The 26,048-nt window shown below is 51.1% G+C and overlaps 1 protein-coding gene across 6 annotated transcripts in view; it reads left to right on the top strand.

Moving 5' to 3' along the window:
• The window catches only part of DDC (dopa decarboxylase), a 59,147-nt gene extending 35,060 nt beyond the window's left edge, over positions 1-24,087 (top strand). For 5 of the 6 annotated variants that reach the window (XM_088018206.1, XM_088018204.1, XM_088018207.1 and 2 more), the window contains 5 exons: positions 9,950-10,026; positions 14,136-14,155; positions 18,016-18,114; positions 20,456-20,557; positions 23,887-24,087. In XM_088018206.1, the coding sequence (XP_087874332.1) occupies positions 9,950-10,026; positions 14,136-14,155; positions 18,016-18,114; positions 20,456-20,557; positions 23,887-24,087 (499 nt within the window). Of the gene's footprint in view, positions 1-9,949; positions 10,027-14,135; positions 14,156-18,015; positions 18,121-20,437; positions 20,558-23,886 lie in introns of all 6 variants that reach the window. The other variant, XM_088018203.1, reaches the window with a different exon arrangement.
• Positions 24,088-26,048: the final 1,961 nt, after the last annotated feature.

Genomic DNA, 26,048 nt, shown 5'->3' with positions numbered 1-26,048 from the left:
CTATAGTTTTTATCAATGTCAGTATTCTTTTGTGTTCTCGGGGCTACGTTTGTCTATTTCATTTAAAGTGGAATGCTTGAAGAGTAACTCATGCAGGGTGTCAGAAAGTCCCTTTTTTCGAGCTTTAACTGAGACTGAAATATAATTCTGTTCTGCTGGTGTACTTGGTCAGATTGTGGGTCCTGGGCACGGAGCTGGTGCAGAGCCTTAGAAGGGGCTCTGCCGCCTCTGTTTGGGGAGGGGTAGTGGCCTCCGCGTGAGCTGACGGGGGAGCCCACAGGGTCCTTAGCGGCCAGTGAGGTGTCAGGCCAAGAAAGCCACCCAAACAGCCTGGAGGGTTGTCGGGGGTGAAGCGATGGGGACCAGGGGGGCTGCTGGGCGGTGGTGGCCAGAGGGGCTCATGGTGTGCCCAGACATCTCACTCCTTACCTGGGCAAAATACTCCTATCAGACACAGATGTTTAGGGGCACCTGGGGGGCTCAGTCAGTTAAGTGTCTTGACTCTTGATCTCAGCTCAGGTCTTGGTCTCAGGGTCAAGCATTTGGGGCCATGATCTGTGATCAGACACTGAGATATGATAAGGATGAATACAAAAACGTGGCCTCCTGTCCTTGGGTCCAAAACGCCGGTGCATCGGTTAAGGGCGAGAGAGGATGGCTGTGTCCGCGGCATGGAGAAGGGTCCCAGCCCGCCACAGTGCGTGGTGCGACCGGGGCTGCCGTGGAAGTGACCTGTGGGAGAGGCGCAGGGAGGCAGGGGTGATGCCATGTCACGGCGAGAAGGACAGAGGTGAGGCTTATTGCCTGCCGAATAAAATTCCATGTTAAATGTCAGGGCAAACCCCAGTGTTTGCAATTTTGCCCCTAGAGAAGGGCAATCAGTATGGGGGGCCGGGGGGAAATGGGGGGTCAGTGCTTGAAGAGCTGCCTGCCCACCTGCAGATTCAGAAGGCCGAAGGCATGAGTCGAAGTTTGAATTGGGATAGAGGATGTGCTTTCTGGGTCCTGAGCTGCTGGGGTCCTGGACAGAAAAGCTGTCCAAGATTTCGAGGTGATTTCATGCATGTGGGGAAATCCATCCTCCCCCAAACCCCAGGGTTCATCCCGCGATTTCATAAACACAGAATATTGGTTGACGGCATCTGGTGTTGAAGGGTTTGCATTTCAACATGAAAACGGCTGCTTGTCAGCTTCTTCAGGCACTGGGCTAAGGCCTCTGGGACAAAGACAGAGACTTATTTCCTCATGATTCTGGAGGCTGGATGCCACAGACCAAGGTGCGGGCAGTGCTGGCCTCTGCGGACGCCTCTGTGTGGTGTGCAGACAGCTGTGTCCCTTCTGGGTCCTCTTCTTGTAAGGACACCGGTCACACACCGGTCACATTGGATTAGGGCCCAGGCATTAACCTCCTTTTAAATCATTTTGCCTCTTTAAAGACCCCGTGTCCACAGGCAGTCGCATCCTGAGGTCCTGGGGGTTAGGGCTCCAGCCTATGAATTTTGGGAAGGGGACACAATTCAGTGCCTAATGGTGCTCCCAAGAAATCACGAGATAAAACCATAAGGCTGACATTTAGGGGATTTAAAGCGGGTCAGCTTGTTTTAAACCCTACATACAACCTTGATTATGCCATGTACTTCCTGATTAGCTTGTTTGATTCTTACCAAACTTCGGTTTTATTTTGATCTCACTATACCCAAGCCCCCCTCCCTGTTGTCGTTTTTTTTTTTTTTTTTTTGGTTTTTTGGGTCTTCGTTGTTGTTGTTGTTTCCTACAAAGAAGTTGCTCTCTCCTTTTGGCAGGGATGATGTTTAACATCGCCTTGCTTGCAGAGGACCCTTCCCCACAGTCATCTGCCCCCCACCAGGGAGGTGTGGGCAGAACAGCATCCAAGTTGGGGGCAGCCCCGTCCAAACCAAGAACACCAAGGAAGAGGAAAGGTCATGATTTCGTTGGGAAGCATTTGATTTTGAGCACCATGGAGCTGAGACCAGAGTGGTATTGTCCCTGGGCTCTCGGGGTCCCAGCCTTGGAACAGAGTTTCCAGTAAATGACATAGAGCCAAAGCAAAACAAAAAACTAAATAAAATCAAAAATAGACCAATGTAGATTGAGGTCCAGCAGGGGTCACATTGGATTAGGGCCAATGTAGAGGGCAGAGGTTCAGGTGAGAAGCTTGGGGGGGTGGCCAGGAGCTGGAAGGTAGAGGGGACTGTGTCGGGGAGGTGCCTCCATGGTCCCATTCATTCACTGCCTGGTCGCTGCCGACGGAGAGGTCACAGAAAGCCTATCTGGTGACAGGGCATTTGACAAAAGGTCACGTGAGGTGGTAGACCAAGCAGTCCACGTACCTGCGCTGGGGTTGGTGTGTGTGTTTTGGGGGGGAGGGCCATCCGTGCAAAGGCCCTGAGACCGATGTGTGCGCAATGGTGAACTCAGGTGGAAGCCACTGAAAACCTTTCAGATGGTCCACATGGAATTAATTTGTTTTAAATCAGCTCTCCACATTTAAAATGGGCGTTTTTACAGATACACGCAGCTCTTTAACGTCTCACTAAGTAATACGAGCCCTTACAGCACCATTTCTGTAGGTCGGTGGTGTGGGACTGAGCAGGCCTGCCCGGCACAGCCCCTCTGGCCTCCGCACTCAGTCCTGGGGCCAGCCTGGCCTCGTGCACAGGCGAGTGCCAGGCTCCTGAAGCACACACACTTTAAGGATTATACCTGCATGGCAGCTGAGCTGGTGCAGGAAGGGTCATCCCGATTTTATGGATGAAGCCACCGGTTCTGCTTATGGGTACACAGCCCTCCAGGCCAGAGCCACAGATGTTTAATGGCAGTGCGGTGAAGTTTTAAAAGCGAATGCTGAGTAGGGGCGCCTGAGTGGCGCAGTCAGTTGGGCATCTGACTCTTGATTTTTGGCTCAGGTCATGACCTCAGGGTTATGGGATCGAGCCCCATGTTGGGCTCCGTGCTAGGCGTGGAGCCTGCTTAGGACTCTCCTTCTCCCCCTCCCTCTGCCCCTCCCCCGATTCATGCTCTCACTCTCTCTCTCTCTCTCTCTCTCTCTAAAAAAACAACACACACACACACACACACACACACACAAAACCTCAATACTGAGTAAAAAGAATCATATAGAGAATTATGAATCTCACAGGATGCAAATTAAGAATACATGCACGAGGGCGCCTGGGTGGCTCGGTCGGTGAAGCGTCTGCCTTCAACCCAGGTCATGATCCCGGGGTCCTGGGATCCAGCCCCTTATCGGGCTCCTTGCTCAGCGGGGAGTCTGCTTCTCCCTCTGCCTGCCACTCCCCCTGGCTCGCTCTCTCTCAAATAAGTAAATAGAATCTTAAAAAAAAAAAAATACATGCACGGAAATCGATACGCATTTTATAAACACATACACAAGAAAAAGCACGGGATGCATTAGCATTGCTCCAGATGGATGCAGAAGAAATCGGAGAACGGGAGCTGGTTTTCGGTGGGAATGAGGCAAAATCAGGCCCCAAAAGTGTTTTCACTTTTGTTCAAACTGTCAGTTGGTTTCACTTTCTGACTCCTGAAAATCCTGGACTTGAGCCCAGGCATGGACAGCAACAGGCTAGAGAGGAAGGGAGGGATTGCAGCCTCCCTCCCCTGTTTGCCCGCCTGAGCTGTGGGTCCCCCCAGGCATGCTCAGTCCAGCTCCTGGGGTAGGGGGGGCTGGGAGGGGCCCTGCGTGTTCGCGGGCAACGTAAGAGAAGGCGATACCTTGAAACGTGGTGCCAGGCAGTGCGCAGAGAATGAGCATTGAGAATATACTCAGAGGCTCCTTTGCACTGTCCCAAATATCCACGGACTCAAATACATAGGTTTTGCTACTCTAGGAGGTTATTGTGGTAAAATGGGGTGTCAACACATTAGGATAAAGGTGATAAGACACTTGTAAAAACCAGATTTCAGAAAGAATAAGCATCCCTTTAGACCCGTAAGAGTTGAAAATAAACAAATAATCCTAAATTCCGAATTTTTTATAGATGTATTTAAATTTTTGCTGATACAACAAGACATAAATGTGTGTTTGCTTGTTTGTTTTTTTAAATTGCTCTCACTGGCTGTTTTGTATTCCTCAAAGCCAGAAGGGTCTCTCTTTTGTGTAATGAAATTTTACCAATGGTTAGTCTGTAATTTAAAGTAAACATATTGGTTATTTTCTCTAAATATTGAAATGGACAAGATAATTGGAGTTTCGAAAACTTGCAATCATTGTAAGCACAGTAACTACATTTCATAATGATTTCATTATTCTGTTCATAAGTTTTTTATTGTTCATTTGAATCTTGTAAATATGAGCCATTCTGCTCAGACCTCAGTATCTGTTTAACATCAGATTTTCTCCAAAGAAAGCCTCAGATTCCACACGACGCCAAGGGCATGTTTTTACTCTACCTTTAAAAAGAGGCTCTTTGCCTTTTTCCAAATAAAATTTAAATTTTATCCCAAGTAGTTTTATAGCTTTTGCACTTTTCTGTTACACTGGATTTCTTTTGAAGTTCAGTTTCTTGGGAAGATGGTTGACCACTCTATTATGGCAAGATCGGGTGCTAGAACTTGTTTTATAAGCATTAGCGCACAGTTTTCTGTGTACCTTTTTGGTTTCTTTGCACTTTGGTTCCAGGGCTCTTTCCCATCCTGAATGCTTTTCTCTGTTGCCGGCACCAGGACGTAACACGAGCCCTCATTCTGTGAGCCTCACAGGCTATTGTGGGCTTAGAGAAAGACAATGTAGATTTCCCCAAAACGCAGGAGTCCCCTCCCCTCGGGCCCCAGGACCGTCCCTCAGGAGTGTGTCTGAAGTCAGGGAGACAACTGTCCTCACCACGAGGCCCATTCCGCGTGGGTTGACTCATGCCAATGCAGACCGTTTCTGAGTGTGCCCGCACACACGTGTGTGCAGGTGTGTGTGCATGCCCGTGCACATCTGTTTAAATTGCCTTCCTTCTACAACCCTGTCAAACATCATGCCCAACATTGTCCACATGCAACAAAACTAGCTCCAGCATAAACAGACTAAACAAATAAACTGAAAAAATCTTACAGCTATTAAAGATGATTATGTACAGCTTTTTAAAATACAGCAGTATTCAATATACTCACTAACGAAATTATTATTCGCCAAAAGTTAAATTTTTCCCTCAATGGGAGGTTCCAGATTCTCCCAACAGCAAACTCTACCAAGTTGTCAAGGCATTTATCAGTCTGAGCATGAGTGTACTTCACAGAGAGCAGCAAGGAGGGCACACACCGGCTCTCATGTCATGAAGTTCGGGTACCTTGGATTCCAAAACCGGATGAGAAGCTGAGGGGAAAAAAGCCACGGAGAAAGAAAAGAAAAGAAAAGCAAGAAAGAAAAAGTTTGTTTTGCTCACAAATTTAAATACGGAATCTCTAAGTCACATATTAGCATATGAAATTCCATGATGTTTAAGGGAAGGAAAGACTGTGTATCATGACCCAGATGGGTTTATTCCAGGTGTGCGGGGTGTTTTAGAAATATTAGAAGGGTTTGAAATGTCATTTGCTGTGTGAAGAGTCAAGGGGAAGGGAATCATCATCACAGGAGATGCAGAAAAAGCGTCAGGTAAAATTCTACACCTGCACCAAAAAAAATTTTAGTAAAATAGGAACAGAGAGAACTTTCTTATTCTGATGAAAGATATCTACCAAAAAACTACAGTAAGCCTATTCTTAATGGTGACATATTAGAAGGACTCCCTTTAAGACCAGGGAAGAATAAGGGCTCTTATAATTCACGTTCTGTTCGGTGCTTGCTCTCCTGGCCTGTGGAGTAAGAGGCGTAAGGAAGTCAAAGTGTAAAGATTCGAATGGAAACCATAAAACTCTTACTATTCTCAGATGATGTGACTGTCTGCAATAAAAAGAAAGTTTAATGAAAGTATTAAAAGAACACAACAAAATCTCTAGATACGCATTTTTAAGGTTTTACATATACAATAAACGGTACATGTAATTTTTTTAGAGGGGGAGAGGCAGAAGGAGAGGGAACGAGAATCCCCAAGCGAACTCCGCGCTGAGGATGGAACCGATTCGAGAGCAAGACCTGAGCCAACATCAAGAGGGACGCTTAACTGACTGAGCCACCTAGGCATGTCAGCACATGTAATTTTTAAACTTTATGCAGTATTGTAAGTACTGTATTTTTTTACAGTATTGTAATTTTATTTTATTTTTTTAAAGATTTTATTTATTTATTTGACAGAGTCACACCAAGAGAGGGAACACAAGCAGGGGGAGTGGGAGAAGCAGGCCTCCCGCGGAGCAGGGAGCCCGATGCGGGACTCGATCCCAGGACCCTGGGATCGTGACCTGAGCGGAAGGCAGACACGTAACGACTGAGCCACCCAGGCGCCCCTGTACTGTAATTTTATACAGTTTGTAATATGTGTACAATTTTACAGTATTGTAAACTGTAAATAAAGAAATACCCTTTACAATAGCAGAATAAGACATAAGGTTACAACAAATAAAGGTATCAAAAGTTGTGCAGAAGGGCGCCTGGGTGGCTCAGTCGTTAAGCGTCTGCCTTCGGCTCAGGTCATGATCCCGGGGTCCTGGGATCGAGCCCCGCATCGGGCTCCCTGCTCGGCGGGAAGCCTGCTTCTCCCTCTCCCACTCCCCCTGCTTGTGTTCCCTCTCTCGCTGTGTCTCTCTCTGTCAAATAAAGAAATAAAATCTTAAAAAAAAAAAAAGTTGTGCAGATTCTTGAGGGGAAAACAGACAATGTTTTGGAAGCCATTCCAGCAGTCCTCACTGAATGGAAGGGTATGCTGTGTTCGTGGAGAGGGAGACTGAGCATCAGAGCCCAGTGCCACCCTAACAAATATCCTGGTTGGGTATTTTTGTGGCAGTTGCTGAAGCTGAGCCTAATACTTACATGGGCCCAGAATAGCCAAGGAAAAAAAATCGAAGAACAACACGGTGGGCTTGTGCCCCATCCAACATCGATGTGCAGGTGAAGTCAGTATAGCTCAAGCAGGATGCAGTGGAGCGGAGATCCAGAGAGGACAGCCTAGAAGCCGCCCACAATTACCCGGATTCCCACCACTGCTAGTTAGGTAACTGTCACGATCCAGGGCCGAGTACCAGAGGCAAACCAGCTAGCACAAAAATGAACAAAAATTTTTTCACCCGAAGGAAACAGCAGGGGGCGCTGGACAAATGCAGTGTTACTCCACATCGTTAGACATCAGAAACGCACATTGAAATCCCTCCAGGAACATTGTCGGTTGCGTCAGATAAAGACCCTCCGCACTGACTGCTGACCAGGACGTGGAGCCATAGGAGCTTGAGGGCCACACCGCCTCAGACGCTGCCTTGGCCCTGCCTGCCCTGTCCCCATTCCGTAACTGGACGTGCGTCCGAGGGGCCGTCCTCCAGGGCACCACGCGGCTCCGGGGCGGCGCGGTCTGTCTCACAATGAGCGACAAGCAAGAGGAGAGCGGACAGACTTCGGTCGGCTGGTGGGGCCGTCCAGCGCGGTGGCAAAGTGAACAAGACGTACGTGGAAGACCGGCTCGGAAGCCCAGGAGTATGGTTTGGAGAAAAATACAGAGAACGACGTCATTTAACTTTAAACAGCTTGTGTTTGTGTTATGTTTGGAAACGTTCGGGGGGCGCCTGTGCGGCTCCATCGGTGACTCCTGATTTCGGCTCAGGTCATGATCTCAGGGTCGTGAGATCGAGCCCCGCGTTGGGCTTCACGCTGAGCCTGGAGTCTGCGCGAGGATTCTCTCTCCCCCTCTGGCCCTTCCCGTGCTCTCTCTCTTTTCTCCCTCTCAGTGCTCTCTCTGTGTGTGTGTCTCTAAAATAAATAAATAAATCTCAAAAAAAAAAAAAAAAAAAAAGAAAAAAAAGGAAAGAAAGAAACCTGCAAAACAATACCATAGATTATGTAGGAATTTGTAGGGAAGATTCTGTAGGACTCCGTGGGACTGGTAGAGCCAAATGTGGCCGCATGGCCTCCTCCGGGTGTGGCGAGGGGGTGGACACACCGATTTAACTGTATGCGGCTCTGTTTCTTCAACAGTGAGGTGGATATATTATAATGTATACCCTTTTGCGGGACTTCAGCATTGCACAAATGTTTGGATTACAAAGACACGCACTTTGGGAAGGGGAATGCGGTCTTCATTTATGAAGGACGGAGTTCTACTTGGAGTCAGAAGTATTTCTACCCTGTTCTTTCTGTCTCTCTCTAAGGCTACGTGCAGAGCCTTCCCCAGTTCAGGGAGACAAAAGGAGTCTCCTACAGGGCCTCCTCATATGCTGCCTGGGATGCACCCGAATTCCTGCGTTCGCATGCACGAGGTCAGGTGTGATCCAATTTTTTTGCCCGAGGTCAAAGGCACAGCATGCACCAGACCCCTCACTACTGCTTACTGACAGAGTCTGTCTTTTAACCCTTTGTAGAAATAGCACATAAATTACTTTTCCTGAATAAATCCGGCCTTTCTCCTGCCCCCTCGCTGGTGAGCCACATCCTGCCACACTATTTCGGTCCCCCTGGTTTTACCTTGCAGAGACTCATTCACGTAATATTTGCTTTCAAGCCTAAGCTGCTGTCAGACTGACATTTCTTCTCCAGTTTGCCCTTAGGATAGTCTATTGGCCATAAAATTGCTTTGAGATGGTGTCCCTGCTCGCCAAATGAGGCAGAGAGGCAATTATCCTAAAGCTCAGACCTCAAATCCCAGCCCAAATGCGAGTTTTGACCTGGGCTATCCCGGACCATCACTGCGTACTGGGTCTGAGGGCGGCTCGCGGTGGGACCACCTTCGTATCTTTAGCTTCTGTTCATCCCACGCGCACCAGTGATGCCTGTCAGTGGCCAGGTGCCAGGCCTGGCCGACAGAAGGGATATATGCTCACCTGCTGGGTTTCCTCTTCTGACATCCGTTCACTAGCTCTGCAGATACCCACCGGGCATCCCATAATGGGATTCCATTCTGACGCTGAATATCTGGAGTTAGCGCAAGCCCCACAGGTAGACGGGCTCCGTCCCACAAGTCGTGGGTCCAAGGGTATCCGTGCGTCTGTCCGACTTCCTGTAAAGTGGGGGGCTCCCATGAACCCCCTGCTCCTTCAGATTTGGTAATTTGCTTGAATAGCTCATAGCACTCCGGAAAGCAACTCTCTTACATTTACTGGTTTATTTCTTTATTTTTTTAAAAAAAAAGATTGATTGATTGATTTGGGAGAGAGAGCATGAGCAGGAAGAACAGCCGGAGAGGGACAAGCAGACTCCCCGCTGAGTGTGGAGCCCGGGGCGGGGCTCGATCTCACGACCCTGAGATCATGACCTGAGCCGAAACCAAGAGTCGGAGGCTTAACTGACTGCACCACCCAGGCGCCCCGTCTACTGATTTATTATAAAGGAAACAAATCGTTGGCCGTCGGTCATTAACTCAATCTCAGTCCTTCCCCCTCCCCCCGATTTCCCAGAGACTGGAGGTAGGGCTCAGAGTCCCCACCCTCAAGTCGACTTGGGTTTCCTGGCAACCAGCCCCCATCCTGCATCTCCCCAAGGGGCCCCCCGTCACATTGGCCTGCAAGAGCAGTTCTTACCCCTCCAGGGATTCCAAGGGTTTTAGCTGCTGTATGCCCGGAACCAGGGATGAAAAGCGAATATTTGTTTTTTTGTTAGACGGCCCCCTTGAGTGGGCTTGGAGTCCTGGAGATTAATGCTGTGCTGCAGTGGGGCCGGCGGGGAGGGGTGGTGGGCACACAGATGAGGGACGTCTGCTGACGGAGTGGGGTCCAGGGAAGGGTCTCAAAGCAGGTGGGCCTGATCTGAGCCAGCCGGAAGAGGGACCGGAGGGAAGGGCCGCGGGGGCCCATCTGGGGGCTTCCTCATTAAACCCCATCATTTGTTCTCTCAAACCAGGGTGAAAAAGAGAACAGACCTGATAGGAGCCTTTAAACTGGACCCTCTCTACCTGAAGCACGGCCATCAGGACTCAGGTACACCGGGGTCCTTGCTTTCTGCAATGTTCTGGTTTTGTTTTCATCAGAGCTGCATTTCTGCTGGGAGCCAGGAGGAAGGTTCGTGTCCACAGGGACCAGCTCCTGGGAGCCGCTTCCCCCGGGGGAAGGGTGCTGACGGGGCCTTGGGGACTGCCTCAGTGCAGGAGCCGGGGAGGGGCCCATGGGCCTGGAGGGGTCACAGCACAGCTCTCAGGGCGGGTGTGGACTTGTCCTGTGTAGGACCTTTAAAAGCATGACTTCCCTACTGTCTCTCTGAGTGCGCATCTGCTCACGCCAATGCCACCAGGGGGACACGGGGTGGGGCTGGGGGCCCCGGGGAGCGAAGCGAAAACCCAATGACGCCCGGGCAGGATCGGCGTGTCCATGCACATCTCACCCGGTGGGTCCATAGACCTGCCCTCTGTGCCCGTCCCTGCTGGTGGGACCGGAGCCACCCCAGGCCTGCATTCTGGCTGTGTGCTTCTCGATGACCGGGGCCAAGAGAGGACACGGCCAGGTGCTCGAGTTGAGGTGAGGAGCAGAACGTTCCCTGGCACAGAGAGATGCTGGAGCGGTTCCTAGAAAGCACAGAATAGCTCATTTCGTATGGCTACTGTCCTAGGCCACAGCCAAACGTTAAACCCTAAGTTAGGACAGTCCAGGCTCCAAGCGGGTGGTGAGGGGGCGGAAATGTAGGTCCTTCTGAGATTCTTTTTTTTTTTTTTAAAGATTTTATTTATTGATTTGAGAGAGAGAGAGCAAACACAAGCACGGAGGAGGGGCAGAGGGAGAGGGAGAAGCAGGCTTCCCGCTGAGCAAGGTGCCCGATGTGGGGCTCGATCCCAGGACCCTGAGATCATGACCTGAGCTGAAGCCAGACGCTTAACCGACTGAGCCACCCAGGCGCCCCTCTGAGATTCTTACCAAAGAAATAAGAATTGGATATTTAGAAGAATGATCCCAGCAATACAAATTTTTTTTTTCTTTTGAAAAGCGTGCAATGAAAATTTTCCAAACGCGAATAGTACTTACAGCTGGATGGTGTAATTATTTGTGAATTTTCTTAATTTGCTCTATATTTTTACAGTTTTAAAAACATACTTAGGACTATTTAAGTATTGTTGTTCTCAGGTATAGTGCAGACACGCGTCCCCGTTGATGTTCGCAGACCCCACATGCCGGCTCAGATTTGCTCAGGACCTAAAACTGCCCTAAAAAATAAAGTCTACTTTGGAAAAAAGGAATTGGCATGAAACACTGTGAAATTCTGAAGCGACTGCCAAGCTCTCCTATTACAAAAAAAAAAGTATTTCATGTTCAGATAATAAAAATCTTTGCAATCACGACAGTTAAAACGCAAAATGTTGCCCTTAAGCAATGAAGGGATTCTTGGAATGAGTGTAAGCGAAGGGCATCTGAGGGCTTCTTGCTCGAGGCATACAAAAATGTATTTTATGTTGCTTTTATAGGAAGGCTGTTTCTTACTGAAATATCTGCTATGGCTGTTAGAGATGAAAAATATTAGTTATTTGTTTTTGCCCCTACAAAAAAACAAAAAAACAAAAAAACAAAAAAACCCTGCAAACCTCTGTAAGTCAACAAAGATGGTGGCCCATTTTGTGCTTCACAGCAAAAATCAACTTCACGTTCTTGTGGCCAGTGGATGTAAGGGCATTTTTTTTATCCACACGGATTCAGCCCCAGTGCCACTAAGCCTTCTGCTCCTTGAAACCGTGTTTAGAGTGTTCTACAGGGTTTTTTTTTTAAAGATCCTTTCTATGCAATAAAGAAGACTCCTCGATGACTGCCCCATGGCCCCCTCATGTTCGCTAGGCTGTTGCAGCCCCCTGTCCCGCCTGGGGGTCATTAAGACACCCCCTGCTCATCCCTGGGTCCAGGACAAAACCCTCCCACTCAGTGAGGTCTTCCCAGGTCTCTCCACTGAAGCCAATGCCCCCACCCCCAGCATCCCTTCACGGCACATGAGTCCGGCCACGAAGCCCTCTCACTCACTGGCTTCTTGTCTGTTGTCCCTCTGTCCTGGAGGCTCAGACCCAGTCGTCCCGCTGCTGGAACACCGCTGGACCCAGGGGATGGCGGCCAGCAGCTGCACTGGGGACAGCAATGTGGGAGAGGTCGCCATCCCAAGACGTCCCCGAGTTTGCCTTGCGCTTTTATGCATTCGTCTCCTTGGACACCTGTCAGCTGGGGGGAGACAAGGAACCGGGACCCAAAATAAGCGGGATTTGTGTTTTTTATATATAATAGAAAATTCTGTCTCGGTGCTGGTGATAGGGAAAAGTGGCCACACCTGCTGCATAGACTTTTCCAGATAAGCTCTTTCATTGTAAAAACTGCACCTTTGGAAACAAGAAGCAGGAAGGGTGAGTCAGGAAGTCCCCATGAGCCCACCACCCCAGTGCAGGTGCTTTTGTCCCATGATGGTGTTTCTTGCCAGTCCTGTCTGACGCATTGTTTCTAGTGTGTTTACTGCATACTGTTTGCATGGAGGAGCTGCTCACCCCACATACCTCATATGTAGTTGGAAAGACTGCCTAGGCACATAACACTTATTAAGAAGTCTGCACCGTAAGTTCAACTGTGGTCGTAGCAAGCTGTTGGCAGGAGGGCTTGGGCATTCCTCGTGTTCACAGCAGACCTGTGTCAGCACCGTTCCTAACTGGACCGGGTCTTCAGCTGGTCCTTGAGGATGTAAGGTCATGGAGAAGCAGGCTCCACCTTTCACTGACCGTGTTGTTTAGCCACAGAAGCTTCTGCATCTGAAACCTACTTCAAGCTTTAGTCGCGCGTCCGGTAGAAACTTGCACAATGAAGTGTCCTCTAATTCTGCACGCTCTGTGTGGTAGCCCACTAGCGCCACGTGGCTCCTGAGCACTGGAAATGTGGCTAGTCTGACCGAAGAGCTCCGTGTTCAAGTTGATTTCATTTTAATTAAATGTAAATGGCCACACGTGGCTCATGGCCACGGGGGTGGCACAGGGATGCGAAGTAAACAGGAGGGTCATTCATTCATCTTCACTCACGACATCATCTGCGTTTTTAACAGACTCTCGCTGAGTGCTCATTCCATGCCACGTAGGAATTTGGCATCTCTGCATCCCCGTCGGGTCATTTCTGGCGACCCTGCTGTTGATGTTTGCTTAATAACTTTAGATTTCCTTGTACGTGTTAAGTCAGACCCCTCTGCAGAGTGGGTGAGGGGCAGTCTGTGAGGGTGGGGGTGGATTGCATTAGGTGGATGCCTAGTCCCAGCTGCCCATGGGGTGGGCCTGCTATGGCCAGGCCACCGTTGCTCTGACTTGGGAAATGGGGGACAGTGATGAGCCCCGGCGTGCCTCATCTGGACCTACACTAGAGGACCAGATACCCGAAACACAGGACTGCAGCTCAGGTTCATAATTCCCAGCTGATTGCTTGCCTAAGATCACCATGGAGCAACTACCATCGGTGAGGCTCTTTGTCCAGCGTTCTGTCCTCCATTAGGTCCTTGGCTCTGTTGCTTTAGGCAACAAGGGGAGACTGAAGGCAAACCAGACACGTTTTGTATCCACTATGAAGCTATCTGAATCCAGGTTGGTGATATCGATCCAACGGTTCCTCACCGGTATCTGCTCCATGCCAGACTCTGGACTAAGATCCGAGAACGCAGACATGAACACCCAACAAAAGTTTGATTCTTGTCTCATGATCTAATCCCTCTGTTTATCGGAAATCTACCTTCCCGTGCATGAATCAGTGCACAATGAAGGTTTTACATGATCTGAATGCCAAGTTACTACTGGGCAATAGAAGAAAGCTTAGATTTTTGTGCTTACGGGAGCATAGAAAGCGAAGCAAATGGGAATCCACTCGTAATCCAGCATTTCCAATTTGTTCTGGGCACCCTGCCCTCTGGAAAGCCCCTTGGGTCTGTTACCCTGAGAAGTGCCACAAAGAACACCCAGCCCGGCCCTCCGTGGTCGCACATCCAGTGCAGGAGATGACAGATGGGACACAAGACATTTAATCTTGAAAATGAGAAGGATGAGGCATGTAATCAACCGATGTGTCTAATGGCTTCTTTTTGCTTTCTTTCTCTTTTCCAGGGCTTATCACTGACTATAGGGTAAGTGGGAGAATTCTCTGGCCGAGTCCAGGTCTCAGGGTAATGGAAAATGTGAATGCAGTGCTGGGTGCTGTCATGGGCTGTCACTGCTGCTGTCCCTGTCCCCCCGCCCCATTCCGCTCAGGATCAGAGTCACGCTAGAGGACATGATCTCACTGGGTCCTAAGTAGCAAAGCAAGCCAGGCAGCGGACAGCTCGGCTCAGCCCCCCAACTCCGGGTCTCGGGTTAGGAGGAAATGATCTTGCCTGCCCCCTCGGAAGGAGGCAGGAACTTCTGTGCTCAGCTTCCTCTGTGAGGATGGGCACTATCCTTAAGACCACACGGCCCCTCCGTTCTGTGCTGTCGCTGAGCTCCCCGGGCTGGCCCCCTGAGGGCAGGGGCGAGAACGGGGTCAGAGACCACAGCGGTGGTCTGATGGCCAGCCTCCTTTCTCGCCCGGGAACCGTATGCTGCGCTGAGCTTCTCACAGATGAGCGAGGCCCCCTTCCTTCCTCCCTCCTGGACCCCCAGGCTACTGAGGGAGACAGGGCACAGATGGTCCCAGACGCCAGGATCACCATTCCGCACACCGCTGGGAGCTGCCGTTCTGAGACGGATCTCAAACACTCCGCTCCTTTCTGATGGCTCTTTCTGGCCCAAGGGAAAATGTTCCAAGTCCTCAGCTAGTCCTCTGGTAGTTCAGCTTCTCCTTATGCCATTTCGAATACCCTGTGGTAACGAAGTCCCAGGCATTAAGTGGCAGCAGCTTATGGATTGTATGTCACATGTGGACAGTTTTCAGTGGGTCCACCTGTTGATTTTGAAGACCCTCACGGATGTCCACCTGGCTCAGGAGGTCCTCCTGGATAATTGGGTGTTCTGTGCTGCTGAGCCCCCGAAAAAGAGCCAGGGAAAGGCACATAGAGCATTCTCAGCAGATTGAGCCCCCGAACAAGAGCCAGGGAAAGGCACATAGAGCATTCTCAGCTGATATTTCAGACAGATGAAATATATGGAGGATCAAATTAGAAGGATGGGGGATATTATTTTGGAGCCGAGAGTCTTCTAAAAACTGATGCACATAAGTTAGCCCTTAGGATACCATCTCCATGAAGTAGGAGAGGTTACATGGGGCAAACACAGGGCAGTCCCACCAGGAAAGAACACGCAAGTCAGTGGGAGCCTGTGTCTGGGCTCCCGGCCGTGCAAAGGGCCTGGGGCACCAGTCTTGCACTATGAGTGTCGTTCCTTCCATCCCCTCATCACAGGCACGAGTGTCACCTGCCTCCCACCTGACCCTCTCCCTGTGCCATAGCCCTACAGGGCCCCTGACCAATTTTACTGCTATCCTAGCTGGGACGTCTTTCCTTTTCAATGTACTTATAGACACTTTGGAGCTCTTTTATGGTTTCTTCCTTTAGAGTGAATTCTGGGCAAATGCCCTGGGGCCCAGGCTCCTCCTTGATGAGGGAGTGCTGGGCTCAGCAGACAAAGAAAAAGAATATCACAGACATCGTCATCATTTTGTTCAAAGACGTTGGAAGCCCCAGCCTGAGGTGGTCGCAGCCTCCAGGCTGCAGAGGAGACCCTGGGATTCTGGGCCATCTACCAGGCTCGTTCGGGAAGTATGGGATGAAAGGGGTGAGCAGCCCTTTGTCAGGACGGTCAGCCCTCAAGGGATGGGGGCATTAGGACAGTCTCAGCACCAAGGGGAGGGGGCTGGGAACACCTTGGCCAAGGGCTTTTACGCCGTGTCTGCTAGTGAACGGCATGAGCCGAAGATGGAAAAGTAGCGTCATTTGCCTACAATGTACCTGGTCTTGGACAAAGTGGGCATCACTATACCCATTTCACAGACTTGGAGACAGAGGTTCAGAGAAGTCAAAGATTTTGCTGAACCTAGCTAAAAGAGAACCAAGAACTTAGGTCAAAAGCTCCCCGTCTGAGCCTCACAATCCCCATGCCACTTGGGTGGGGAAAGTACATTTTCTGGTCCCTTTTAGTGGCTTATCAAGAGTGGGACAACTGAAGATAGGGTTTTAAAAATTTCAATTGTGGAGGGAAAAGTACCTGGAAATAGCTCCTCTGGTGTCCAAGAAACCTCGAATTGGTTTCTACCTGCAGAATCATTTTAGGTGATCCGTGTGCAAGGCTAGAATGGATTTTCCTCCTGACTATATAAGCGCAGTGGGCAGCAATAGTCCCTAAAACAGTATAGGATGGCCTCTCTGAGCTGGGTGTGGAGCTGGGAATAAAATGGCAAACAACACAGAGTCCTTTCCCCTCTGAACTTCCAGGCTGAGTGCACGGGGAATTTCTGCTCTGGGAGCGTCTACCCCAGTCCTGCCGCAGGCTCAGAACAGGTCACGACAGCATTTTAGGGGCCATATTCAAATGAGCACTCCATTAAACTGTGTGCATTTTTACTCCGGGACCGTAGAAATGAAGTTTACCCTGCTTATTCGTCCCAGTGTTAGATATAAATCACATTTTGATGTCCCAGACATCGACTTGGCGAGGAATGATTTTGGAATGCAGCCTCCATGCGCAACAATGACAGGAAACCATCGCTTACTGCTTACTAGTTAGTTAGTGGGGATGGTAAAGAATCCTCTTTTTGATTTTCCAAAGAGGCAGGTTAGTTCCATTTTTACTGAAGATCCCCCAACAGCTTGCAGATGCACTGCTAAATAAGATGGCGTGTGTCAGCAGGTGATTCTGAGGCACTGTACGTTTCTCCCCAGCCTCTGTACACCTGCTCTTCTCCCTTAAGACTCTGGCTTCACAGTGCTAAGAAGATAAAGTGATAGGATGTGTGAGCCCACTGAGCACCGTGCCTGGCGCGCACACAGCGGCGCTGTGTTGGATGGCTTTGAGTGTAAATATCGGGCCCCCTTTTCTCTTTCCAACTTGAGAGCCTTCCACGAAACCCTTGCCGGGAGCCCCAGGTTCAGAAGCAGCATGCCATGAGTGTGCCCAGCACACAGTTTAAAACCCGAGCTGCCCGCCGTGCTATGGAGCAGCGCTGCCCCGAGAGCCCCCTGTGCCCATCACAGATGCCCTGGGGGAGGGTCCAGGTCCAGGCTGTGCCCTCCTTCCCCTGCAGCCCTGCATTCCCCAGGCCCTTCTGGAAGTGCTGCCCTGCAAGGAAGGTCCAGGGAACAGAGAGGGAGACTGAGTCGCCCTCAGCATCTTCTGTGTAAGTGCCAGAACGTGACTATTTGGAAAGCCACAAGGAAGTGCCCCTGCTTTATCATCCTAGATGGCCCCCTTGCCCTTCCTCCGCTCTGGGTCCCTTCTTGCTTACGTGTCCAACCATTGGAGATGGTAGAGTTCTGGCCAGCTGCAAACTGAGGACAAGCTAAGGGGAGATTATCTGAGGACCAACCTGTTGGGGTTGCATTTTCTAGTGACCGTCCTGCAGGTCATTCTGTGGTGGCTGGTGGACAGGAAGAGAATCGCTCTTGCTCTGGCAAAGGGCGCCAGGACATCTCAGGGAATACACTGAGCAGGAAGTGTGGGTTTTGGCTTCCTCCTTCCTAACCTCCCGCAGATGGAGTGACCAGTGAGCGAGCACCCCCACCCCCACCCCCGCTCATGCCCCTGCCGGATGGTGAGCTCCATGAGCTCAGTGCACACGGTGCCTCCCCAGTAGCAGCCTGTTGCATCCTCATCTGTCTCAGAGCTTTGCAAAGAGAGCCTCTGGCTGCAGGCTCTGCTCACCCCACCGTCGGCTTTGGGGTCCACAGTGGGGCATGGCGCCAGCCAGGGCACGTCCAGGGAATTAGCTGCCTCCAAGAGAAGCAGGTGCCCCGGGAGCCAGAGGAAAGCAGCTCTCGGCACTTTGCGTCCTGATGCAGAGTTTTCTGTTCTGTTTCAGCACTGGCAGCTGCCACTGGGCCGGAGATTTCGCTCTTTGAAGATGTGGTTTGTTTTTAGGATGTACGGAGTCAAGGGACTGCAGGCCTACATCCGCAAGGTGACGGTGCTTTCATTACGTATCTGGGTAATTAATATCGGGAGGCCTGTAGGAGTTTAGAAACGAAGGAAGATGTCTGAAGCAGCAAATATCTGATGCAGGTTGGTTTGGGTACTGAGGTTAGGCTTCTTATTTGTATTATTTATTTATTTTTTTTTTTTAAGGTTTTTATTTATTTGTCAGAGAGAGAGAGAACACAAGCAGGGGGAGTGGCATGCAGAGGGAGAGGCAGGCTTCCCGCGGAGCAGGGAGCCCGATGCGGGACTTGATCCCAGGACCCCAGGATCACGACCCGAGCCGAAGGTGGACACTTAACTGCGCCCCCCCAGGCATCCCGAGGTTAGGCTTTTTAGAAGACAGGGCAGAATTACGGACCTTCTGGACACTTCCATGATGACTACGGCCGTCAGGTCCAGGAGACTGCAAAGTGAACCCTCCCCACCGCCCGTCCTGTAGCGACATCTCAGCTGCAGCCGGTCCGGACAACAGTGGTGGAGAAGTGCAGAGAACACAGGATGTTTGGCTCCAAGGACTGCCAGCACGGGAGAGTCTCGGAGCTGCTGGGGGTGGATAGCCTCTGTGAGCCCCCGAGTAGCAACCCACGCATGGCCTTGGACCCTCGGGGTGGGTCCCAGCAACCTCTGCCTGAATGAGTGAACCAGGCAGCCGTGATGAGCGCTACAAAGTGAGAACCACTAGTCGACTTCAAGCCCCATCACCCTGCCTTTTATTTTTATTTTATACAACCGAGGAAACTGAGGCCAGAGTATGTGCTGGGACACCCCCCGCCCCCACCGCCCAGAGCCCACCCATTTAGCTGGTTGCAGAAGGCTGCTGATTTCCAGCTGGTTCCTCCCATACTGGTGTCCCTTCCTCAGCCATGGCCCCATCTTGATGGACAGAGGTCCGTAGGCTTCACGGGAGCAGGGAACCTGTGGTCTCTGTGGGGTAAGGAACTAGGCAGGAATGTGTATGTGAGGTTTTGAGAACATGTTCTCAAATAGAATGAGGATTCAGCTGCTTTGGGGAAGGAAGAGAAGTGGTTTCTCTCGCCAGTTGATTCCAGCTTTAAGCTCAGGGGTACTGGGTGTGATTGGGCTGCTTCCTGTAAAAACACTCCATGCCTGCCTCTCAGCGGGCTCCGGTCCGGCCTTACAGGGAGGGAGGGGATGATCAAAGCCTGTCCCTAGGGCCGTGTAGCTCCTTGGGACCCAGCGGCGGAGGTGGGCCACACCTGCCAGCACAAAGTCTTTGGTGCCCTCTAGTGGCCCCGGATTTATTCTCTACCCGGGAGCTGCACAGACGAAGGAGGCTTCAGTCCCAGGGACATTCAGCCGCTGTGCTTCTGCTGAGTCCCTGAGCACTGTCGTGAGAGCACCGAGCTGCGCACCCGGTGGGGGCAGGGAATGAGCAACAGGTGCACAGATCGTGGCGGGCTTGTTCTCAGTTCACATACTATTTGAATCCCCTTTGGGGCTCCACGAACACCTGGGCGTCAAATAAGGGGTGAATTCAGCAAGAGGAAGGCATTTGTTGAACGTGGCTGGGACTGTCATTCTCATCTCTTGGTGACAAGTGCTGTTGGGTGACAGCTAGCCAGAGCACCGCAGAAACTGGAGCTTTGGTGGGCCTCTGCGTTAGAATCACCCCCTCAGTTTCCTTATCTGCAGAGTGGGCACAACCGTGGTGTTGCCTGTGCCGCGGGCGGCTTGGGGACAGAGTGGTCGCAGGGCACCTGGCCCTCAGCACAAGGGGCTGCTCAGCAGGGGCTGGCCCCTCTCTCTTCACTCGAATGTTTAAATACTTCTTCACGGTGTTCCTTCTGAAATTCTAACGGATTGTGTTGGTGGAATTAAGAGTCCCCTGAACAGAAGAAAATGTTAGTTGGTGTTTTTCTTTCTTGTTTTTTTATTTTAAAGATTATTTATTGGTTTATTTGAGAGAGAGAGAGAGAGAGAGAGAGAGAGAGAGAGATTGAGAGAATGAATGGGAGGAGGGGCAGAGGGAGAAACAGACTCTAGCTGAGCAGGGAGCCTGACGCAGGACTCGATCCCAGGACCCTGGGACCATGACTTGAGCCGAAGGCAGACGCATCACCGACTGAGCCACCCAGGTGCCCAGTTGGTGTTCTTCTGAAGACACTAGTCCTTCTGTCATGGTAGTGAGCTTCTTCCTAGCCTGTGTGGGAACAGCTAGCATGTGGGTGGCATCCACGCTTGAGGAAAACGGCTAAGAGCATGTACATGAATCATAGACGTGCCGTCTGGGAAGGTTTTCTGGGTGGCTGAGTCCAGAGCTGGGCGGTGTTGAGAAAATCAGACAGATGCTCTTCCCTTTCCAGCATGTCCGGCTGGCTCACGAGTTTGAGCATTTGGTGCACCAGGATCCCCGCTTTGAAATCTGTGCAGAAGTCACTCTGGGGCTGGTCTGTTTTCGGCTAAAGGTATGTGTGTCTACTTTAGTCTTCGTTCTCTTTGACGGTGACAGAGGAGAGAGGATCATTCATCACCTCCATCTCCAAACCGGCATGCTAGCTCCCCGGAGACCACAGAAGTCAGCATGCATTTTCCCATCTGGAGTTCACGCCTCCTGGCCCTGACCCAGCCTGACTGCCCACAGGGCCCTGGGCACCCTCCTCCAGGAGCCGTTCGCCCCTCCTCAATCAGACTGAGACTTCTTGCTTGTGTAGATGCTTGGCCCCAGAATCCTCTCCACTTTCTCCATCCACACATCTCTGCTGCTGGAATGCTCTGAGCACTAAGCTGGGCACAGGCTCTTCCCTGGACCAGCTCCGGACCCCAGCCCAGACCTGCGGATCCTGGCATCTTAAGGAGCCCCTCCAGGTTGCTGGGTGTGCACGGGGCTTTGAGAAATGCTGGTCTGCAGCGCTCTGTTGTTCTGCTTCCTGAGGATGAGTGTGTTTACTGTGTGAGGGGAAGCTGGCCCAGAGGGCGGAGGGCACAAGCCATCTCTGCTGGGGAATCATGACCACGTTTCTGAAAAAGTCTCTGAAAGGTGCTGCACCCACAGGCACCTTATTATTCTATTTTGTGTGAGTGAGACCAGGTGGCAGCCTCCCTCTGACCACTCTGGAGCTGGCTATGCATTTTGCAATCTACCTTTTCCATTGGCTTCCTTGTTTGCATGCCCAGAGGCCATCAGGAGGAAGAGGGCTGAGCCCCGCTGCATTGTCAAGGTGCCGTCATCAAGATGTGGCCCTCCGCTTACCATATCCTTCCCCTCCCTGATTCATGGAGCTTCAAGGTGGTAATGAGAACCAGTCACGAGAAAGCCTGGACTCTACAGAGATAGTGGGGTGCTGGTGGGCCTGTGCTGGGCTCGGTGAGGGGTGCCGTGAGCTCTGTGCAGAGTGCACAGTGGTGGGACCCGACCGTGTGCAAGGCACAGGGGGCCCTTCTGTCCTGGTAGGACGTGGGGGAAGCCTCAGAGCACTGGTGTCCCAGCTGGGTCCCCAGAGTGGCCACGGGCTGCAGTTCGGTTGGCATCTGTGTTGACGGCATCCTTCGATGCGTTTGCCATGGAGCAGACCTTATGTTTTGTTTTGCCTGCCAGTGTTCTGATAGGACTTTTATTTTATTTTTTTTAATTTTCAGTTTTATTGGGATGTAATCCATACACCACACACTCTGTCCATTTAAAGTACAGTTAGGGGGTGAGCGGCACTGACCCCCCCTGCCCCCCGAAGCTGAAAATCTGCATACAATGTTTGACCCCCAGACTGAACTTCTAACAGCCTGTTGACCAGAAGTCTTACCCATAACACAGGGGTGGGAGATCACATATTTTGTATGTTCTGTGGATTATATGCTGCGTTCTTAGCATAAAGCGAACCAGAGAAGAGAAAATGTTAGGAAGGAAACCACGAGGAAGAGAAAATACATTTGCTCTGTCGCGCGGGATTTCTTGAAAAAAGTCCACCTGTCAGCGTGGGGTCTGCAAGGGTCTGCTGCACACGTGTTGATTTTAGCATAAGCGCTGGGTCGGGCAGCCATCACCTCCCCGGGGCGGGAGCCCCAGTGCCATCCTTCGGTGCCCCGGATCAGCTGTCCGGCCCCATGGCCCCCAAACCCGCCTGTGTGTGGTCCCGGCCCCTTTTCTCCTGTGCGGCACGGCAAGTCCCGCCCCCCCCGCCCCCCGCCGCCACAATTCCAGAAGCCCAGGGCGCTTGGCAGCCAACGGAAGCGCCCTTCTGCGCATCTGCTTGTCCCTTCCGTTGCGCGGACGCGTATTGTTCAGGCGCGCGGTTCATGTTTCTGTCTCCGTCCCCGGGCGCACCCTTATCTCCCGGTGCCGGTCCGCTGCAGTGTGGATTCCCAGGCCTCCACATCATCCCAGGCTGCAAATACACAGTGTGGTTCCCCCTCCGCCCCCTCCCCGGCTCCCCTTCTCCTTCCTCCCGTCCTCCCCCCTCCACTCCCCCTCCTCTCCTTCTTCTGGTCCTGCCCCCCCCCCCCCGGTGTCCCCTCCCCCCTGCCCCCCCTCCCTCTTCTTCTCTTAGACCGTTCTCTCTGCTTGGCTTCTTCCTCTATTGAATAGAAGACATACCTTGCCTAATCCATTTGAAAATCACATTTTCCTACATAATGTGTTTTTAATGTCTGTTTTCATTTCTTCAAACAACCTTTCAGATGTTTGCCCTTGTGCTGAGTCTTTCTGGTAAAATTCCACTGCTTTGTCTCATACATTCTTCCTTCTCTAGCCTCATCCTTGAACAGGACAGGCTTTGTCTAGACCTGGCACGCCAGCGGTTTCTGAACTGCCGCTGGCCCGATCCCTGTCCACTGGGCGCCAGCAGGAGCCCCAGCAGGAGCCCCAGCAGGAGCCCCAGCCCGATCCCTGTCCACTGGGCGCCAGCAGGAGCCCCAGCAGGAGCCCCAGGAGGCCCGCAGCTGGCGGCTGAGAGGGTCTGCACGGGTCCAGAGGCTGGTCCCCAGCATCCGGCAGGTGTCTGAGGAGAACTGGACTATTCTCCTCCCACTGTTCTCCCTGATTCTCGACTCTCAAGCCAGAGTGAGAAGGCAAATGAGAGAGCCCTGGAAGGTCACAGACCAAGGACATGAGGCCCCACTTCTATCCCCCTTTTACCTTTGGTGATGGGGCTTAGGGAACCGGGGGCGCTGCCTGGAAGCAGAAGGAAGGTGACAGGAGCCGGGAAGGAGGATGCACAAATGGGAGATGGGCTCCGTGGGCAGGGGCACCCAGCAGGGCAAGGGATCCCCGCTCCTGATGGCTTCAGTGTCTGGCTGCCTGTCCCAGGAGGGGGGGCTGCTCCTTTCCAGAGGGGGGGAGTCCAGCAACGGCCCCTTGGTCCTCTAGTTCACCTGCAGTTCTCCCGGATTCTAAGTTGACTGTGTTCTGTGTTCTATGTTGCTGAGATTTCTTCTATATGTTCTGGTGGGAGCCCCTCACTGGTGCCATTTGAAGCCTCAGTTCTACCATTTAAGCTAGTCAGTGTGTAGATCGTGTACCTATGAAACTCCATTTTTCTTAAAAAGGCTGGCCCGTTGAAGGGTCACCTTTTGACAGTAGTTCGACCCTGAAGAACCTGTCTTGTAGGAGAGGCTAGAGGCTTTCACTGCCACGGAAGTCGCACTGAGCTGAATTTCTTACCCTGATAAACGAAAGGCTAGTGGGAAGGCGGCCTCTCTCACGGATATAGAGTGGTGTTGCCAAATGCCGGCCTTCCTGGGTGACCAGTTGAAGTCTGAGTCCTCAGGGACCTGAGCACGGCCCCTCTCTCCATCTCTGCAGGGTTCCAACAAACTGAACGAAGATCTTCTGGAAAGAATCAACAGTGCCAAGAAAATCCACCTGGTCCCCTGTCACCTCCGAGACAAGTTCGTGCTGCGATTGGCCATCTGCGCCCGCACCGTGGAGTCTGCCCATGTGCGGCAGGCCTGGGAGCACATCCAACAGCTGGCCACCGACATGCTGAGAGCTGAGAAGGACTAGAAGGCCCAGCTGCAGGGAAGCTGCTGCAGGTAAGCTGTCCCCCCAACTCCGCCACTCCACACTGCTGGGCCCGGATTTCCTCCACCGCCGGAAGAGGAAGGACCCCCACAGCGCAATGATCCTTTAGGAACAGAGATACATTTCTACTTTGTATTCTTTTTTTTTTCTTTTTAAGACTTTATTTATTTATTTGAGAGAGAGAGAGAGCACAAGCAGGGGCAGAGGGTGAGGGAGAAGCAGACTCCCTGCTGAGCAGGGAGCCCGATGCAGGACTCCATCCCAGGACCTCCCCACCGATTATGACCTGAGCCAACTGAGCCACCCAGGTGCCCCATTTTGTATTCTTTTATATGAGACTATCCATCCTGCATCTCTCTGATTTCCCCTCACATTTCTTCCGTGTTTACAGACGCCGCTTACTAATATCGCATGCCTTTATATTAAACTGGACAACAGCAGATAAATGAAAATTAAACATTACAACAGGAGTTTGATGTGACTGATGATTTATGTTTCTCTGTCTCTCTCTCAATCTTCACTGCCCCGTTACTCACTTACTAAAACCCATGGGGGGTGTGGAACCTAAGTGTATTATATACTTTATTTTATTGATTGCATACAATTTTATCTTGTTTGCTCTTGATTTTCACTGTGAATACGTGAAGCCATGCTCAAAAAATCAAAAGTTCAAAAGCACATTTCATACATGGCTCCCAGCTGTGAGGTCCAAGATGCAACTTCTCAGCCAAAGCCTGCCCAGAAATACCAGATCCTTTTCCTGGTATGACAAGAACCTCTCTTAAAGGAGCCCAGCCTGCCCAGAGCAACACCAGACATCTAGCTTGAGTATCTCTGGAAGGTACTGGAGAGAAATCACGGTTTCAAATATTTCCATTGCTCTCAGATAAGAATGTGTACATCTGTGTGTGTGTTGGGGGGGGTGCATAAGTGCTGTAAGATACATACAAAACAAAACCGTCCCAGGCAAACACTCCTGGTTAACATTTCCACAGCCCTATGTTTGCACAAATCTCATCAGGATCTATCATATCAGGATTTTATTCCCATGTGCCCATAACAACAGAGTGTCTATAGCTCTGAAATGTGAGCAGACACAAAGTCTCATTTCTGATAGAAGTCAAGATGACTGGGGCGCCTGGGTGGCTCCGTTGTTTAAGCGTCTGCCTTCGGCTCAGGTCATGATCTCAGGGTCCTGGGATCGAGTCCTCTGTCAGGCTCCCTGCTCAGCGGGGAGTCTGCTTCTCCCTCTCCCTCTGCCCCTCCCCCTGCCCGTGTTCTCTCTCTTGCTCTCGAATAAATAAATAAAATCTTTACAAAAAAAGTCATGATGACTGTGAAATCATACACATTATCAATTCAAAAGGTTACAAATGGGGGGTTCCTTGGTGGCTCAGTCGGTTAAGCCTCTGACTCTTGATTTGGGGTCGGGTCGTGATCTCAGGGTCATGAGGTTGAGCCCCATGTCGGGCTCTGTGCTGGGTGTGGAGCCTGCTTAAGATTCTCTCCTTCTCCCTCTGCCCCATGCCTCCTGGTCATGCTCCATCTCTCTCTCTAAAAAAAAAAAAAAAGTACAAATGGGATTAAAATTTTTAAAAATATAGGATATAATAGTGAATCGTAACACATGTACTTTGGGGGCCAGGTTAATTCAAGCAACGAGAATCTGAATACCCGGGCTTTACTTGTGCTTGCCTGAGATTATCATATCAAATTCACGTGGTTGTAATTCTGACGGAGAGAAGGAACTATCCCCATTTCATGGAGGGTAGAAACTGGCACAGATGCTGGCTGGTATTGGTAAAATGTGTCTGAGAGAGGCCAGATCAGCTGCTTGATCTCGTGGTTCACAGTTCCTATTCGTCTACGATGCACGGTTCCCTCCAGCTCACTGGAGAACTAGCATATTCTTTCTCTGTATTCTAACGAGAAGTATACAAAAT

Source organism: Eumetopias jubatus, unplaced genomic scaffold, assembly GCF_037043125.1.
Source record: "Eumetopias jubatus isolate StellerSeaLion01/CBP00866 unplaced genomic scaffold, mEumJub1_p1.0 scaffold_14, whole genome shotgun sequence".
In the NCBI taxonomy this organism is placed as follows: domain Eukaryota; kingdom Metazoa; phylum Chordata; class Mammalia; order Carnivora; family Otariidae; genus Eumetopias; species Eumetopias jubatus.
The sequence above is the reverse complement of the archived record's forward strand: the minus strand, read 5'-3'. Positions and strand labels throughout refer to the sequence as shown.